The sequence below is a fragment of the Motacilla alba genome, chromosome 2 (genome assembly GCF_015832195.1).
Source record: "Motacilla alba alba isolate MOTALB_02 chromosome 2, Motacilla_alba_V1.0_pri, whole genome shotgun sequence".
NCBI classification, from domain to species: domain Eukaryota; kingdom Metazoa; phylum Chordata; class Aves; order Passeriformes; family Motacillidae; genus Motacilla; species Motacilla alba.
In genome coordinates, this window is record NC_052017.1 from 85234047 (window position 1) to 85253938 (window position 19892).

Consider the following 19892-nt stretch of genomic DNA (forward strand, 5'->3'; position numbering starts at 1 on the left):
CAAAAGCTTCAGCAGGCATGTCAGTGATGAAAGAAAGATTAGGGAAATGTTGGCCTTCTACGGAAAGAAACAGGAGACCTGGAGACCCAAAAGATGAAAAAGACTGAGGTACTCAATGACTTTTTTACCTTGGTCTTAAATGACAAATGCTCCAGCCATGCCACCCAGGGTGCAGAAGGCAAAGGCAGGTACTGCGAGAATGAAGAGCTGCGTATTGTAGGAGATGAGGTTTGCGAGCATCTAAAGAACCAGATAGTGCACAAATCCATGGGACCTGATGAGATACACTCATGAGTCCTGATGGAACTGGCGATGATGTTGCTAAACCACTGTCCATTGTATCTGAGAAGCTGTGGCATTCTGGTGAAGGTTGACTCTTTGAAAAAGGGGAAACATAACCCAGGGAACTACATATCAGTCAGTCTTACCTTGGTGCCCAGCAAGGTCATGGAGCACAACCTCCTGGAAATTATGAGGAGGCACATGGAAAATCATGAGGGCATTGATGACAACCAACATGGCTTCACTAAGGGCAAATAGTGCCTGAAAAATTTGGTAGCCTTCTGTGATGGGTTCTGGTGTTGGTGGGTGATGGAAGAGCAGCTGCCATCATCTATCCATAGTTGTGCAAAGCATTCAACAAAGTCACACACAAAGTCCTGTTCTCTAAACTGGAGAGACATGGATTTGAAGGCCACTTAGTGGATGAGAAATTGTCTAGGTGGTCTTGCTCAAAGAGTTGCAGTCAATGGTTCAGTGCCCATGTGGAGACCAGTGGTGAGTGGTATTCCTCAGATGTTGGTAATGGGACCAGCACTGTTCAACAACTTTGGGTGGCATGGACAATGGGATCGAGTGCACCCTCAGCAAGTTCGCTGATGGCACCCAGCTGTGTCATGTGGAGGGAAGGGATGCCATCCAGAGAGACCCTGCTCCTGTGAGACCTCACTTGGAGTACTGCCTTCAGCTCTGGGCCCGCTAGCATAAGAAAGATATGGATGTGTTGGAGAGAATCCAGAGGAAGGCCACAAAGATGCTTAGAGGGCTGGAGCATCTTTCCTTTGTAGACAGGCTATGAGAGTTGGGATTGTTCCGGCTGGGGAAGAGAGGCCTGTAGGGAGACCATCTAGCACTTTCCAGTACTTATACAGGGTGTAAGAGACCGGGACAGGGACTTTCTCCAAGGTCCTGTAGGGATAGGACAAGGCAGAATGGCTTTAAACTGAAAGAGAGTAAATTTAGATTGGATATTAGGAAGAAATTCTTTACGGTGAAGGTGGTGAGGCAGTGGGATAGATTGCCCGGAGAAGTTGTGGATATGCCATCCCTGGAAGTGTTGAAGGCCAGGTTGGGTGGGTATTTGGGCAGCCTTGCACAGTGGAAGGTCCCTGCCCATGGTAGGGGGGTGGAAGTAGATGATGTTTAAGGTCCTTTTTAATGCAAACCATCCTATGACTCTATAACCTATACTGAGTACCACCCTAAGGAACCCATTTAATAATAGATGTTGGATGGCTGATGTCTTGAAACATACGTGTTGTATTTGCTCTTAAGTACAAAAAATTAATCTTCCTATTCCTAAAGGTATTTAACTAGATTTGATATCTAAGCTTTGCTCTAATTATAAACTTTATTGGCCCATTATGTAATGTTTTGAATGTTCACTTTTAAACAATTTTGCATTTCCAGCAGGCTAAAGGCATAGTTAGCTTTCTTTTTGTTGGTGTTCTTGAGTACCATGATCCTCACTTGCTATTTCCCCAAGCTATTCCAGTCTTTTTTTCCTCTTAGGGCATCAGCTAGTCCTCCATGGTATCTTTTAGAGTCTGTCCACTGTAAAGGAAAATAGATCAGGAATTTATTATTAAAGCCCTTCTTTTTTCTACTTTTTTCCTGATGAACTTTGAAACAGGATGATCAGAGTGTAAGCAAGGAATGAGTATTGTTGAGATATGGATGGTAATGTTGCATTCATTCGTTCCCCACAAACTATTATTTTACTTGTAACTGCATTGAACAGTGTGGGTTTTTGTTTTAGTGCTATTCAGATGTTATCCTAATGAATTCAGAGGGGGTTTTTTGTTTGCCTGTTCTAGTCCAGACAACTGTTTTAAAGCTGAGGGTTGAAACTTCTTGGCAGCTAATCAAACAAGGAAGAAATGACTGATTAAAAAAAAAAAAGAAGCACGACTGCCAAATAAATCCTGCTTAAGGGTAGAAAATGTGACTTGAGATCCTTTGTGCTTTTCTAAAATCTTGAAGCTAAGAAGAGAGTCTGCAGGATACATGTATTTTCCCCATTTTTCTGTGTTCTTATATTGAGTTTCATTCTCATAAACTTTAATCTTGCTCTTTTAATGACATCCCGATTGATGTTTGGTTTGGAAACCACAAAGCCTTTAAGAGGCAGTCTAAGTATTAGGAAGAGTTGATGACTGTACTCATTACAATATTGTTAGTAGAGCAGATCTTTCATTTAAACCTCCAAGGTTCAGGCTATGTCTGAAAAATGATTCTGTTGACAAATGTATGATGTTCTCTTTGATAGTGTTGCCACACTTTATTTTCTTTTGTATTTCATTCAAACCCTTGGTGTGAATATGTTTAGTGTATTTTCTTCTATCTAAACCTATGGGTTTGTGTTAATTTTTTTAGTTTTTGTTGTTATTGTTGTTGGTTTTTTTAGCTTTCAGACACTTGGTCAGAAGCTTCTGAGTCAAAGTTTGATTCTAACAAGACACTTTATCCTGGGCTTCTTACATCTTTTACTGGCTCAGTCTCTGACTCTCATTAACTCCCCATCTCTTTTGGCCCTCAAAAATTTGTGAATTTTACTAGAACTGCTGTTGTTCCAGAACTGTTCCCTACTCCTCTTTCTCTGAAGCTGTCTTCTTTCCCCCAGGACCTTCCTGCTCTAGGTTTTCAAATGGCCAGGTATCTTGCCCCCACCTTTCTCATTTTTCCTTGGTTTTTCATAGAGAAGTGCTCATGGATGCAAATAACCTCTTCTATCAAATACTGATTTTAAGTATATCTTATTGCAGGACTGAAATTTCAGCTGCACCATTTTTAAAAGTGTGCCAATATGTGTCATATAGATGGAAATGCCATCTACACACGGTGTTACTGCTTGTTATCTTTTTTTTTTTTTTTTTTTTTTTTTTTTTTTTTTTTTTGTGGTATATTTTCTAGTAGGTGTTCAGCCAGTTATGGCAATGAAACCACCACAGCCAAAGATGGGTAATTGCTTACTGTGTGCATTCCTGCATATCTGTAAATTGTGTGGGTGGTTCTGAAGTAGTCCAGTATTTTAGTTTTGTGATAGAATAGTGGGTTACCTGCGGTGTCCGAAATGCAGTTAGAATAGCAATGGTATAATCCTTGTGTGCAAGATGGAGGATATCAATAGAAAGCTTTTACTCAGGGTTATTTGTTAAGAATAAGAGGCTGCAATTATACATTCATTCTCCTATATGACTACAAAAATCCTTTTTTAAATATAAAATAATTTAGTTTTCAGTTTAATAAGAGATGCACAAAAGACAGGTGGAATTATTATGACGTAGTTATCATTTTTACCTTCCTGGACTACTACTTACCTTTAAAATAATGATTTCTGAGATTTTATCTCAGTGCTTTTCTTACACACAGATACACACACTCTGAACAAAAGATTCCTCAGATGATAAACTTCATTGAACCCAATCTCCTCTCTCCTCCTCCTCCCTCTCACTTTTCTTGACCTATCTCCTTCTTTGAGATTATTTCCATTTCCTTGGATACCTTCACAGTAATTGCAGCCAAATGTTAATGAGAGCTTGTCAGCTGTAGGCATCCCCTGAGTATCAGCCAAAAAGCTGTATATACTTTCAAATAAAGAACCTTGGTTTTATGGCCTCTCTCCTTTCTGTTCAGCTGAAGATGTCCTTAATCATGAAGGTGAGGAGAGCCAACTTTTCATATTAGTTAGGAAAAGCTGAACACAGATGAGGAAAGTGATTTGAAAAATCTAGATGCCAAAAAGTTTAAATAGGTGCAGAGATTAATTTATTCTCATGCTATAGGTTTGTTATGTTTACTGTGAGAAAAAAAAAATGTGGGGTTTTTGAGTTAAAGAGATGTAGCTTTTTAGTCTAAATTTGACTTGGCTGAATTATGTTGCCTGTTTGGTTTATGTGTCATCTCAAAGTAACTTAAGTAACTTAAAATGGTAGAATTAGGTGTGTTAGTTCCCCATCCCATATACTTTTATCAGGTTTTTTTATGCAGAAATGCAATTATTTTAATTTTTTTCAGTTAATTTCTTCTAGTTAATAGTAAACATTGCAATAAATACTAAATGAATTTGGCTATCTTGTTCCATGGCTATTGACATTTTGAGCAATCATACGCTTTCTAACAATGCCTGTGTTGCTGCTGTTGGAAGCCACGGTGTCACACTTGGACACAGATACTGTAATAAATTCTAAATTGCTCCCTGGGGAGCACAGTGTTAAAAGGAAATGCAAAGCAAAAGGTCTGAGAGTCGGTGACAAAGCTGCTCAAGAATAGCAACAGGTAGGCATCCACTCATTACTTGTTCGCTGTGGTGTTGTCTGTATTTGAGACCTCTGAAATAGCAGTTTGAGAATTTTGAACTCTGAACTTCCTTTTGTTATTCTTAAGTCAAACCCATAATATTAATATAACGACTTTCTGTGTTTGTTTTCAATGTCTTTGTTATTTCAGCAGAATATTTTTATTGGCAGTGTATTTTTCCAGTGGCTCTTGAGGATCTAATGTGGCATTTATGTTTCACTTCATGCCCTGTATTACCTGACCCCAGGAGTATTTTGTGGCGTCTACCAGACCAGAGATAAAAGCTGCTGTTTCAGACTAGGAGTGCAGGCTATGTTCAAAATACCACCATTTCCATATCAGAGTAGCAGCAGTTCCTTTTAAAGTGATTGTGCTCCAGTGTCCCTACGCCCAGTTGTGCAAACCTTTGGATTGTCCTTTGTGTGGAGGCATGGCTCCGTCAATGTGACTGCACATAAGCTCTGCAAAGTGAGTGTCGTTTATGAAGTATTTTGACAATGGCAATTACTGTGCTAAAAATAAGTCACGTGAGCATTAGCAATTATAACTACTCCTACAAGATATGCTAATCACTCTTAAAGGGCTGAAAAAATTGGGATACTGTTGTACATGCTGGATTACTTCTTACAATGTAAAGTTTAAGATCTAGGAAGTTATTAGGGGTCTTTCCATTAACCTCTAAATGAGTATGGAAGAGTGAGTTTGGTAGAGTTCAGCAACCTACTGATTTGTGAGCATGGATGACTGATTGTGGCACAGTTGCCATCACCAAAAATGACCTCCTCTATAGCCTCTGTGCCTGACCTTACTTTTAAAACTCTGACCTCACAGAAGTATTGGTTTAGTTGGAATTATGAAGGATAGGTTTTGGGTTGTTTTTAGAAGATACTTTGAGTTACAAAATTAGCTTTAAAAAGGAGAAAGGTATGGGGGAAAGAATATAGTTTTGTTTCAGGTAATTGCTATGGAGCTGCTTGGCATACTGGGCTTTTAGATCAAGATAGTGATGGTGTATGGGGTTGCTGTCATAGTTGAAAATGAGAATAGTTTTAAGTGTCCACTGTTAATTTAGTGTCCACTGTTAATTTTGGGCACTACCATGTGGCTTACCTACTGATTATTTGCTTTCCTTTTATCTCATGAATGTCAAGCTTTTTACTCAAGAAAGGTTGTGTGGCATCAGTCATGGCCTAGGTGCTTTGTTCTTTCTCCATCATATTGCCCAAAGTGATGATGACATGACACAGACCAGATAGCACCTACTCACATGAGAAGGGAGACACAAGGGAGCAGTTGGTTGTAACTGAAACCAGATAAATAATTTTTTGCATTTGCTGTGATCTGTGGGATGCAATTAGACCATTCCTATTTTTTCTTAGTCTATGACAACTAACAGTGACAGCAGCCATGTTATGTTTTAAAGTGCCACTAAAGGACCACTGTGTGCAGGTACAGAAAACCTGAATCTGCTGACCTGCAATAAAATTTGAAAAACATTAAAATATGGCACATTCTGAAAACAATGTGGTCATTCTCCTGTGAAGCTTGGTCTCAGATAACACAGTATTAAATATTAATTTCTGCCATTTGATTTGTACTACTTTGCTTAGAAATATGGAATACCTTTGTGCTGGTGAGTAGGAAGAGCTGCTTTTACTGCTTTTTTTCTGAGGAGTAATTGGTTTTATTAAAGAAGAGAGCATGTGGGAATGCAAAGGGAAAACAGACTTGATGGCCCTGGTAACAGGATTCCCATTGTGTTGGAAACAGCTGAACCAGAAGGGAGAGTGTTTAAGAACTGCATAGCTCGAGTGTGTGAATATGTCAGACTCGTGATGTGTAAAGCCAAACAAGGCTTTGGATTTAGAAAGGGAAAACTGAGCGTAAAGAAACTTTGCTTTTCATCAACCCTACTCTGTGGAACATACTGTAGGTGAATAAGGAGTGCACCACCACTAATAAGAACAATTGTAACCCAATCATGTTTAAATGAAAGATGAGCTAAGACATTTGAGTAAGATAAGAATTTTCAGAGGCTGTGCCAAAGGTTAGAATTGAAGAGGGGTTTTTAATTCTGCAGTTTGATACGGGATTACTCTAATCTCTCCCTCTCTCATTCCTTTTCTCTGTAAATTTTGGAAACAACCAAATGATCTGTCCAGTGTGTCTAGCTCAGATTACTGGAAATCTGGTGAGAGCTGGCTATGATTCCAGTGAGTGACTGCAAAGTTTAGTGATTTTGATGATTTGTACTAACACCAGTAAAAAAGAGTACCCTCCTCTCATCTCCTACTGTAGGGCCCTTTGTCCTATGAATGGAATCCTTGATCGCTGTTTGAATCCTTGATAACTGTTTGAGGCATGCCTACTTTTATTTAAATAGAAGGTAATATAAAGAGAATACTTGGCTATGTCTTGGCACACACTGGCTTCCAACTTGGTAACACTTTATTTGCATTTATCATAGATCTGTTTGGGTTAGAACAGATCTTAAAGATCTTTAAGTTCCAACCCCTTGCTGCCCGCAGTGGTACCACCCACTAGATTAAGTTGCTTAAGGCCATCCAAGCTGGCCTTGAACATTTTGAATTATGTGCCCATCTACAGCTTCTCTGGGAAACTTGTTAGAGTGCCTTACTACTCTGAGTAAATAACTTCTTTCTAATATATAATTTAAATCTTTCCTCATGTTTAGAACTGTTCCCACTTGTCCTTTTACTATCTACTCATAAAAAAAACCTGCTCTCCCTTTTATTTATAAGCACTCTTTCAGTACAGAGAGGCCTCAGTGAGGTCTCTCTGAAGCCTCCTCTTCTCCAGGCTCCAGCCCTCCTACCATCGTTATGGCCTTCCTCTGGAACCCTCTGCTAGATCCACATCTTAGGCTGAGTACCACAGAACCGGATGCAGTAATCCATCTGGGGTCTCAGGCACAGGTGGAGAATCTACTGGTCATGCCATTTAGAGAGATTTGTTCAAAATATGTTCTTCTGAATAGATTCTCAGGGCAGGGAGTTGGAGGTGAGAAAAGAGCTTTTCTCATGACTGTTTGTTGAAAAAGTACAACTCTGTGGTCTTTGAATAAACAGGGAAGAGGAAAATGTTTTGTGGGTCTGCTGTGCCTTTTTTGAAATGGCAGGAGGGTGCATCTGCCAGTTCCCTGCCTTAACCTCTGCCAATCTACTGCTGCCATGGGACAGAGACATTAAAACCAAGGAACCAGTATATACCACTTGGGTATATACTGGTGCCTATCAAAGGCTTCTGAAGGAAGACAGATTTGTGTGACTTTCTTTTGGCATAGTAAAATATGTGCTGACTTTGCATTGAATTATGTGCCCAGTGGACTTCTTGAGTGAGGAGAGTAGTGTGTACACAGAGCCTCACAAGGGTGTGTGAGGAGGAGCACACAGCAGTCCTCAGTCTGTGTGTGGACATAGGAATTGCTCTGTTCTTCTCTCTTCAGATCCCTTGTTCTTGGTTTCTTGGTATTTCTCTTGGATTGTAAGAAGCTGAAGGCAGTAGATGAAAACAATGATTGAATGCACATTTATATTTTTTTAAATTTTCTTTAATTTCTGATACTTCACTCATTTCTGAAAGTGACAGCAGTCATTTATCAGTACCAGGTAACTGGCTGATTCAACACCTTTTCTTGCTGCTCTTATTTTTTCCCCTGCTATTCTTTGCTCCATTTGGTGATGTACTTCAATTTTGAAATTAAAAAAAAAAAAAAGAGCTTTCCTGTTGCACAACAATAAGGACTTTCTTATGAAGCAAAATGGCTGTTACCTCTTTCTGTGTGTCAGTGCTTGAAATGAGAAAAAAAATAACCATCACTGGTATACTACTATTGATCTATTTTGTGTCTTCTTAAGCTTGATGTTCTTGAAATATGAACTATTTTTGCCCCACAGGATGAGGAACTAGCCACTACTAGCCAGACAGGGTTACCTGAGACAGAAATGACAAACTGAGCTTCTGCCCTATGTTCTTGACTTACTGGTAGCCTATAAGGAGCACTTGCATGAGTGGATTGCTTAGCTTTCTCCAACCTGTATGGGTTCAGTTTTGCAAATGAGTATGTTGCTGCTGAGGGCTCTCCATGTGCTGGTGAGGTGGGGGTGACCCTTGATTTAGGGCCAGGATCAAGCTCTGCAGCTCTGACCTTGTTATGCTTGCTCTTGGTAATAATTGAAGCCAGGATGCCCCTATCCTTTTGTGTGCTACAGTTTCACTCCATAATGGGGGAAATGGCAGAATATGAAGGAGTAGGGGGCTCTGCTTTTAAATATTCTCATATTTTTACTTTTTAATCAAATGTTTATTTGCTTTTCATAATGCATTGTGCTCAACTAAGTGAAACTTGAGCCAGTGTAGGTATAAATATATAACAGTCTAAATATTGTTTGTAATCTTACGATTTTTTAATGTACTTCCTCTTCAGCAGTTTTAGATGTGTCTATCAAATTTAGGCAATTGTTACTTTTTTTTTAACTGCAGGGAAAACTATCTAAAATACCTGCATAATTTATATCCATGTATATATATATATGGAACTGCTTGGATGGTGGTGTTCAGGTTTGTGTGCATGGCGCTTTCATGGTTTTCCATTTGGGCCAGTTTTGGTTGCAGCATAGGTACTGTAGTGTGTGGGTGGTGTGGATCAGTTACCAGTGTGTGGACACCAGATACGATCTGAAAAAGTTCAAACATCTCTCTGAACTTCTTCTAGAACTTTTATTACAGAAAGAGTGGTTTAATTTAGTTGGTCTACTTACATGTCAGGCTGTTGTACACAAGCATCTGGTTGTCTCACTGTTTCTATGTTTCTGGTCAGTTATAGAAAATCAGTGAGTAGCTAGTGAGGTCAGTGCTGCTTAAGAAGCCTTTTCCAGGTTCTCCTCTTGTTCAAAAAGACAGCTATAAATCAGTGAATCAGCATCTAAGCAACTACTACTTCTTAATACTGATCTTGTCATGACAGAGTACAGATCCTTCTATTTCAGTACGAAACTGAAGATGATAATTAGCACATCAGTTACATTTTTAATGAGGATGATCTGCGTACAGACAGTCTTAATTTCTTTGCTTCCTTCCTGTAAACCCCGTGCACAGGTCTGAATATCCACAGCTGGTGAGTCTGACTAAAGCACTTATTTTGTTGACTGTTACATGTGGTTTTTTTCTTCACTTATGTGAATGAAACAACTCCTAAGTAGTCCCACTCTTCATAGAGATTTCAAAAATTTCCATAGGGATTCAAAAATATACCATGGATGTTTTCCAAAGAAACTGTTTCATTTGCAAAGATGAGAATGTAATTGAAATGAACACATATTTATATTTTTAATGGCTGTTTGATGCCATTTAATGCTTATACTAAAATCAAAAACTTTGAAATCTTGCAGAAGACTGATTATGGAGTAGCCCTGTGTTTGACTCAGCAAAACTTTGAAATCTTGCAGAAGACTGATTATGGAGTAGCCCTGTGTTTGACTCAGCAAAGTAGCATTAGTTTACATTCGATGGTGCTTATTTCTGTTTATGTTTCCACGATACTACTAGTATTCTTTTAATGTGATTATAGGAAAGTTTGGAAAAGCCTACAGGATGAGTTCCATTTAAATGACTTGTATCAACCTTTTGGGTCTTGGCAATACAGTAAAGTGTCATGCAAAAAATGGCAAACAATTTGAAGGGATGGGTTAGAGATTTTTAGAACAAATGGTTTTGTAAGATTTTGGAAAGGTCTTGGAGAATCTCACCTTTTGGCAGTCGTATAAATGAATTATGCAGTTTAATAACAACAAAATGCAGATCAGCATTTTGAAACTAGTAAGGGATATTGAATGGTTAAAGAAAACTATGAATAAAAAGGTTGAATAAAATAATTTTTTAAAAGCTGAATAAAAGTCTCATTCATGATGATGATGTTAATCATCTCAGTTAAATACTCTTTAAAAGATTGTTTGTAGGAATTCTGCCTCTTGTTTTTCCTAAGAGAAGATGTTTTTTAATAAAGATTTCAATGTGAATTATGATCAGTGGGAGAAGCATGTAATGAATGAGCTAGATGGAGCTATTTGTGACAGTCTTCAGAGACAGGACAAGTGATGTATAGCAGATAAACATGGGATTAAAGTTGAGCTGAGGGGAGGGGCCAACATCCTGAATTGTTACTAATAAGCATTAATGAGAGAACATCAGCCATCCTTTGTGTTGAAAAATGCAGGTAATTTACTAATTAAAAGTAATTCATGAAGTGGCTTGTCTTTCTGTATTCTGCCTGTAATATATGTGTACAGGTGAAGCTGGAGGCAGAGTAGCAAAGTGATCCTATATAAGGAAGATTTTAAGAGTTCATTGCCTTAATACTTACCTTAACTTTTAAAGTATTGTTTTGATCACTTCCATCTTTGTGTGTACACATGAAAGAGAATAAAAAACACCCAACTTTTTGGCAAGACTCAGAATTAAGTAAGGGAAATAAAAGATATTGCCATTTCTCTCATTACCATAACTCCTGTTAACAAATACAGCATGCAATGTGCAGTGCCTTAAAGCCCAAATTAATACCATGTTCAGCTGAAACTATGAAAATGAGATGAACATAGGTACAATGTACTATTCTTACTTATTTTGTCCATGAAGGACTTCCTGTTCCCATAGTGCTTTTTGTACACTAAAGTCACAAGATATTAGTAAGGCACAAGTTCTTTTCTCTAATTATGCAGTATAAATGGAAATTGTGGGCAAATCTCCTAATCTCCATAGAGACAGCACAACATTTATCTAATTAGCAGTTTGCCTTTTGGCATTACTTTGAATAAATTAGCATTTCATTACGTACCCTGAACTACTTGGAAAAAGTTTCCCAGAGTAGTATTTAGTCTTTCTTTTCTGAATAGCGTATTTTGAATTAGCATAGGTTAATAATCTCCTTTGCAACTGGAAAGAGACAGAGTAGCACTGCTATCATACTTTTAATATCAGAGGGTTGCACTTGCAAGTTCTTTGCTTTCTTTAATCCCTAGGAATCCAGGAATCCCTTTTTTAATGGCTTACTCCTTCACCAGGGAAAACTCCAAAAAAAAAAACAACAAAAAAAAAATGGAACAAGTTTGAAAAATAACTTGACCTCCTCTCTTTACCCTTTCTCCAGAGGTTGAACTTTTCTTTCAAATTGCACAAGTCACACTCTATCACTAATTGTAAATGAGCTTTTCTACAGTATTTTCAATGCAGCTAATCCAGAATATGCTGTTTGTCTTCCTTTCTTGTATATAAACCAGTGGCAGGAAACACTGATTGTGTCTTCCAGTGACTAAGTTTAGGTATTGACTGCCAGATAAGACAAGTGGCTGCTCATTATGCTTTTCCTGAACAGGTACTGAGAATCAAAGCTTGGATGGGAAATTAAAAGAGGTAATTAATCAAGAATAGACTTTTATTGATTTTCTTTCTGAGTATTAAAAAGAGCAGAAAGAAAAATCCATGGAAGTGATAAAGGCTGGTAATTTCCTTTCCTTGAGTCATTGGCTGTTTCAGACCCCTGCTCACTCTTTCAGAGAGTCATTGGCTGACACCTGCGGCAGAAGATGGGCATGAAGTATGGTGTTAAATATTTGACTCTTCTCAAAGTGGCCTTTGCATCAGGGATGTATGGCTACACCACCATGGCCATGGTTGCCTTTTGGTAGACGGCGGGATGCAGAGAATCTGTCAGTTTGTTTTTGCGATATCCAGAGGAATGAAACCATTTTCATTTTGGGTTCTTTGATTGTCTTGGTTTGAAAGATATGTGTCTGCTAGGGAAGGCAGGAACCTCCCTTGGAATGGAGAATATGAACCTCCTCCCTCTGAATTATTATAATTTTGTAAATTAAGGGTCTCTCAGGCAAAAAAGGTATGGGAATATGAATAACAGTTCTTTACTAGTGTGTATAATAAACAAACAACAACAACGACAACTACAGCGTTAACAACAAACAGAACCAGAAAACCCAGTCCCAGCATTTCAGCTGCAGCCCTTTCCCGTTTGGTGCAGTTACAGCTTTAAACAAGATTTGGAGGGGTGAGGGGATAAATCATGGTCACTGAAGACAGACCTGGAGGCAGCATACCACTGTTTGAGAGACAGTGTGCTAATCAGGCCCTTTGGTCTGCTGTCTTGTTAATGGTAGGGGTTGGAGATCCATGCAGCAGCAAGGGTTATTGATGTGCTACAAACCGCAGAAGCACTTGAGAATGCTTATGCAGGAGTTGGAGCTTCTTCTCATGAAAAGGCAGTGGGATTGATCACCCAAATGAAGTGCATCCACACATACACATGTAGCATGGGCAAACAATGGGAGGAAGTGGAACCCATTGTGGAGCAGTAAAAGTATGACATAGGGGGTTGGAAGTAGGTGATTAAAGTTCCTTCCAACCCAAACTATTCTATGATTTTGTGACAAGAGGAAATGGCCTCAAATTCTACTTGCAGAGGTTTAGATTGGCTATTAGAAAAAAATTCTTCATTGAAAGAGTGGCCAGGTGTTGGAACAGGCTCTCCAGTGAAGTGGTGGAATTGCCATCCCTGCAGTGTTCAAAAGACATATGGCTGTGGCATGGAGGAACATGCTTTTGTGGTTAACAAGTGCTGGGTTAACAGTGAGACTCGATGATCATAGAGGTTTTCTCCCACCTTAATGGTTCTCTGTTCTGTTTGGCTGTCAGACTGGATTTTGTATCTAGTAGCACAACACGTCTGGAGCTCACAATATTTGTGAGCTTGGAAGCAGTTATAAAAGGAACCCTAGTGCAGTGCTGCACATGATGGACAAAAGGACCCTCAGTGCAGTGCTGCACATGATGGTCCCAGCAGCATGTTCAACTGGACTCACTGATGTCCATTTCTATGCTTCTGGGCTGGATTCTCTGAGCAGATGGTCACTTACCTCCCTAGTGGTGAGGTAGGACAACCCTGTATATTCACTTGCCCCTTGGTAAATGTTGTCTTGTTTTCCTGCCCTGGGAAGGCTTTTTTCCTCATTATTTATCATGTGACACTGAGTTATGGTGAAAGAGGAGCTGATGCTCCTTTCTAGCTCTTCTCCCAGCTTCTTTAGTTTTCCTTCTCAATCAGTAACTATTTTGTTTTTCTGATCAATGAGTTGGCCAGAGTTGTGGGATGATTCATCATCCTGGGTCTTCTATTGCGATGAGCACCCTGCTAATAAAACCTCAGAAAATTTCTTTTCTAACTTTGGTCAAATCTGGCACTTTTTAACAGCTGGAACAATTAATGGAAAACTTGAAGATGAGGGAAAACAGAAAAGAAATAAAGATAGTTTATTAATTTATTTCTCCCTTCCTCCAGAAATCTGTGTGCAGATTTCTGCTTTCAGGTCTGGTCCTTGATTACCTCAGTACTTTTGTAGGAAGCTGGCACAGGTTTCCAGTCCCCCTGCCACCCAGTGCCTAGGAATGTTGTTCCTGCACCCTCTGAGGCTGGTTAGTGCCTGGCCCTAAAAGCAGAATGCCATAAAAATCTGACTTGGCTGACTGTACTAGCCCTTACTGTAGGACCCCAACTCTTGGCTGCCACATTTTGCACTGTCTCTTGGCTATATCTGTCCTCACAGGGGCCTTTCAAGAGGCTCACAAACAGCTCTTTCTTCCTTCTATCTTCATCCAGGGGCTCAGAAACTCTACTTACAACTGTACTGTAAGAACAGAGAACAGTAATTTATAGCCTAAATACACATTGAAATTAACTTCTCTGTATTATATTTTAAAGGCTCTGTGCTAAAGCCCTCTAATTTTCTGTATGTTCTAATAAATTTCACTGTGTTAGTTGTGTTGACATTGTTATGAGCAAGCATGGTCTAGGGAACATGGGTTTGGAATTGAATAAACTGCCAAAAATTTTTTCTTACCTGTTCCAAACATATTGTTTTTTTGGGGAGATCTTGTCTGGGGAAAATGGGAAGGCAATTTTAGAGGTATGTTAGAGAGAAAGACTTCTCTAATCTGATGGTCTGAATTTTGTTCTACAGCTTGATGACTGCACCCTGCAATTGTCTCATAATGGTACCTATCTGGATCTAGAATCCACCCTAGCAGAGCAAAGAGATGAACTAGAAGGCTTCCAGGAGGATGCTGGGTAAGTAAAGGTTTACTAAATTTTTATGAATCAGCATATGGTTAACTTCATGTGTTCAGGTTAGCATAGGAAGAGAAAATTTTAAAATCTTTCCCTTGTATGCCCATATGTCTGTCCCTTTGTATGATTAAGAATTTTATGACTTATCTCTCTACGTTCACTTTTACAGTTCCTCTAAAATATGACATAGTGTAAAGAAATCTATGAATATGAATATCTTGATTAATCTAGTAAGATTTCATAGTTCTTTGAAACTTGATAAATGAGGATGTTTTGTTTGGAGAACTCTGAGATCTTTCTTATGATATTAATCATGTAGAGGATTATATTGGGGTGGTGTTCCTGAAGTTATAAACTCAATTTATTTTGCCTTGATAAGTTAAGTCCTCCATATATATTTTTGAAGAAAAGACATGTATTCTTTTTTTACTCCTGGAATTGATTGAACCAGTCCAAGGGATGGGGGTGGATTTTTTTTGAATATTCTCCTCTCTTGCTTTTTTTTCGAATATTCTCCTCTCTTGCTTTTTTTTCTTATTTAGTTATTGCTGGCACACATGGATTGCTGTTACACAATTTCCATAATCATCTCTTTGAGAACTGAAAGTGAAAGCAGAAGTTAGCATCAGTGTGTGTTTGCACATAGGAGATTTGCTTTTTTGAAGAATTTTCCTTTTATGGATCTTTGAGGTGATTGTCTTAAATAAGATGTAAAATGAACAGAAAGTTTAGATCTATTTTTGTATTTCTGGTTACTATATTGGACTGGATAGTTGTGATTATTTTATGGATGTGTCTAACTGAATTTTTAATTGGTCAGAGTTTGTTAACAGTAGGAGATGCAGCCCTTTTGCTTATACTCCTTCTGCATTTCTGGTAGCTGCCTTGCCTGTGAGGAATATGCCTTATAAATCTGAACTGTGCCTATGAGGATTATTTTATGTGGAGAAGAATTTTAAATAATATTTTCCAGATAGTCATGTGTGTGCATTTGTGTGTGCCTTATTTGCACCTACCAGTTTAGGGCATGTTTTATAACCATTACAAGACAAAAAACTGTTCTGTTAGAAACCAGTTAGAAGAGGTTCTGTTGACAGACAGAGTAGCCAATACAAGCTGAACTGAGCCTCCTTTCCTATGCAATAGGAGTGTTGAGTGTAGAAATTGATGTAGTCTTTGGTTTTGTGCATAGATGATAAAAATCACTGCAAAGAACAGCAAGTTCATATTTCCAACTAACTTTATAATGAGCTGAAAGCAAGTAATTTAAAGGATTTTTTTTTGGGGGGTAGCAATACATTTTGAATTTGTCACATTTTTTCCCTTCCATTGATGTCTCTGTGATAATTCTGATAATTTTAACTTCACTGCTTTTAACACTCCACAGTAGCAATTTGGCACTGCCAAGCAATCTGGCAAGTGACAGACCATTTAGTGCCTTTCCTGCCAGACTTTGCTCTTGAAATGACAAGCTATTGCCCACCTTATTGTATTTTTCTGTTTCTTTTGAGCATGTAAAATCAATGATATGTTTTGTTCCTGAAACACAATTATAATTTTCTCTGTGGTGCCTATCCTGGGGGAAAAAAAAAACCCAAAAAACAAAAGCCATGGAACTGTTGTTTGAAGATGACGATTCAGATGGATTTCTGCATTTCACTGGTATTCATTCATGTTTTGTGAGAGAAGAAAAGATAAGCAAGAGCTACCAGAGCTTTGGGAAGTATGTGGGATAAGCTTCTCTGTAGGACTTAACATTGTTACTTCATTGTAAATGCAGCTTATGTGATGTTATTCATAAAACCAGAATATTCTAGACATAGGGTAGCAAATGCAGTCAGTAATGTCTTCTTTTGTCCTGTATTTCTGGCAAATTAAACTCCATTTTTGGGCCTTGCAGTTTTGAGACCAAAACACTGAGCTGGAGTGCTCCTGAGCTGGACCTTCTGGTTGCAGACTTTGGGAGCTTAACAGCAGCTTGCTGTCTGGGAGGGACTGGCTGCAGAAACCATTTAGTCTCTCTCTGTTTCTGTCTGGGTCATTTCAAGGTCCTGTTCTTAATCTTCAAAGCTTTTAATTTTCTGAGATTAGGCTACCTCAGGACCTGCCTTTCTGCCATGCCAAAGCTGCTGTGCTCATCAGGGTCACTGAAGCTTGCTGAACTCCGAGTGAAGGCTTTAGTAGCTGGATATTCATGGCATTTTTAAAATTTCAGAACCTTAGCTGTGGAAACTCCTACTCACAGTGGCCAGAATGTCCTGTAATCTGGCTGTTTTCAGCATCTTTTTGCCAAAAGTTTCTGTTCATTTCGGCAAAAATGGTGAAGATTTTCTTTTTAAACACTGTTGAAAGGAGACTTGTAAATAAAACAAAACAAGCAGAAAGCAAAGTCTTAAAAAAAATTATTTGTTTGAGAGGCTGTGGGTGTTTGTTTTCTCTGTGAGGGATTGGATGAGCATAGTGGAAAACATGAAGGATTTTTCTTCAAAAGGTAAGAGAATGGTGGCAGTTGCTGGAGGTTTATAATGTGTATCTGTAAATAACCTGTACAAGAAGCATATACACTCATGCAATTTCAAAAGAATGCCATTCAGTTACTGAATATAGTGAAAAGAAGCTTTTGGTAGTTGCTGTCCACTCCAGCAGAGTGGGATCTTTTATCTAGTGAAGGAGAAAAGCCAACACACTTGGCCTTGTACTGCAGAGGGTTAACTAAAACATGGCTTTTCTGTATCCACAACTTTACCTGCTGCCATTTGCACCCTTGAGAATAGCTGTGAGATTCAGGAGAATCAGATTGTTTTTATATGGGGACTGGTTTTGGAAGAGCCAGGGTGGACATCTGGCCAAATGATGAAACTGGCTCTGCAGAAGGTGTTGCAACCAGCAAAAGGGTCAGCAGTAGCATGTAGGAAAACAGCCTTTCTTTTCAAGTCTGGATGTGTCCATGGCTCACTAGGGCCATGTTGGGTTGCTTAGCTGTTTGGCTTTTTTCTCTTGCTTCCAACACAATTTATTTGGTGGATGCTTCATTGTGTGGAGTAGTACACAATGGAGGTTGTTCAGGCGGGCTGGCTGCTTTAAGGTGTTGGTGACAGGTAAAGCTCCTTTCCTTGGCTTCCTTGAGGTTTTACAGAGAAAGCAAGAATTGTCAAGAAGCTGTTGTGCTTAAATTACCATATAATTTCTCAAGCTCTCTTTGTAAATTTGTCTTAACAGGCCATCATGGTAGCCCACAAGGTAACACTGTCCTAAAATGCAGAAAAAGATTTTCTTCAGGCAGTATACTATGAGCAGTGAAAATTTCTTCAGGGAATATGTTTTCAAGACTTCTGTTCAGCAGGGATTCTTTTATAGTAATTCTGATAAATGGCTTCAGCACTAATGTTTTTGCATTCCTCCTAGACACCCCATCTCAAGCCATTTTGGCTGGGTGAGTCCCATGACAGACCTTTCCCCTCTTGATGGTGCTGTTTATTCTGGCTTGACTCAGAATCTGTTGGAGATAGTGGAGTCTGGCAAGGCTCTCTAATATTTTTTTCCTGCTTATGTATTATATTTTTTCCCACTTAGATTTTGCAAATAGCACAGTTGTGAGAATGAAACCTTTTTGTCACTTGTTTACATAAGGATGTTGGGGATGCATTTGAAAGTTAATTTAGTTTTTGTCTTACAAAATGGTATGGCTTATTTCTTGAAGCAGTACTGAAATCTAGCAGATTTTATGCTGATTTTACATTAGTTTAAACAGAATGTATTTGTGTTTGTTCATGGATGAAAATGCTCTCAACTTCTGATCGCTTTCTCTCCATGTTTTGTCTTGATGCCATTTCTATGTTTCTTATAGAAACATAGAACAACAAGAAAAATAAGGGAGGTACCAGAGAAAGATTGCCATTGCGTTGTTACAAACAGGAGTCTGTGACTACTTATTGACATTATTTACTCATGTTGTCCACCCAAATATTTTGATTTCTGTGATATTTAGCTATTAGGTCTCATGAAATGCTGAATCGGAACAATGCAGTTGATGGTAACAATTAAAAGCATGCACCAAAGAAAGAAAAAAACCCAACAAAACCACAAGAAAAACAGTTCTCTAGAAACATCAAACTGAAAAACCTGGGCTGTGAGGTTATGATACTTTTTGGAAGGTGTAAAAATTTCTACAGGGTAGCAGTATTCTATTCTAAAATGTATCAGATTGAGATGTTGATCCTCATTTTGATGTAGATGTTTTGCTAAAACTTTAGTGTTGCAGAATAAATGGTGATACAGATGAAAATTTCACATTCCTAAAGAAATACATTGATTTTTATGGATGAGTAAATTGATGCTGTTCTAATTACCTCACAAAGATTGAGGGCAATAACTATGACCACCTGTATGTCCAAAACTTTATGCAGCTTTTTTGCTTCTTAATCCTGATACAATTTTGTAGTTTATATAAAAAAAATGGTAAAATATGGAAATTAATCTTTAGGTGCAACTGTTGTAATTTATTTTCATAGTTATCTTGCAATAATCATTGACAGCAAAATGAAATAAAATTACTGGTCCCATATGGTTTCCCTGTTTAGAGCAATTGGCAAGGCATCTCTGAGCATTCCTGCTTCCAGAGTGTGTAATCAAAATAATTACACAAATGTGCATATATTTTCTAGGCCTGACAAAAGAGACATGTGACTTTGCCTCCATCCTGCTTTCAGAGCACATCCCTCAATCAACAGTTGAAAGTTCCACCATGAAAATTATTCACCAGTTATGAGATTTCTTGTCAGTGGATCTCCTTGACACCTTATCTTGTGAAGAAATGATTGACAAATTTGGGTTCCTACTAATAGTAAAATGCTACTACTTTTGTAGTTAAGAAATGAATACTGATTTGTGAATATAAAATGTATTTAGAAAACAAGCATCTTCAAAATAATAATAAACTTGAATAAATTTTACTTCAGGCCAAGGTTTGTTTTCTTACATAGTTTCAGCTTTAAAGCTGGCTTGGTGGTATAAAAGCAAATCTCTTCTGCATATATTGAGGTCAGAGACTGCAAGCCACTTTGCTTGCACCAAAAGACACAAAATGCAAAGTCTATGCAAGCTTTGGAAAAGAACCTGTGGTGCCCTGTTTTGGTGTGTGCTGTCTAGGAGGGCTCAGGAGTGT

General features: G+C 38.5%; 1 protein-coding gene across 13 annotated transcripts in view; it reads left to right on the forward strand.

Annotated features, from left to right (window-relative positions):
- Positions 1 to 19892, forward strand: part of FHOD3 (formin homology 2 domain containing 3) — a 376649-nt gene that overhangs the window by 24855 nt on the left and 331902 nt on the right. For all 13 annotated transcript variants that reach the window (XM_038126866.1, XM_038126862.1, XM_038126863.1 and 10 more), the window contains exon 2: positions 14622 to 14728. In XM_038126866.1, coding sequence (XP_037982794.1) covers positions 14622 to 14728 — 107 coding nt within the window. The remainder of the gene's footprint in view (positions 1 to 14621; positions 14729 to 19892) is intronic.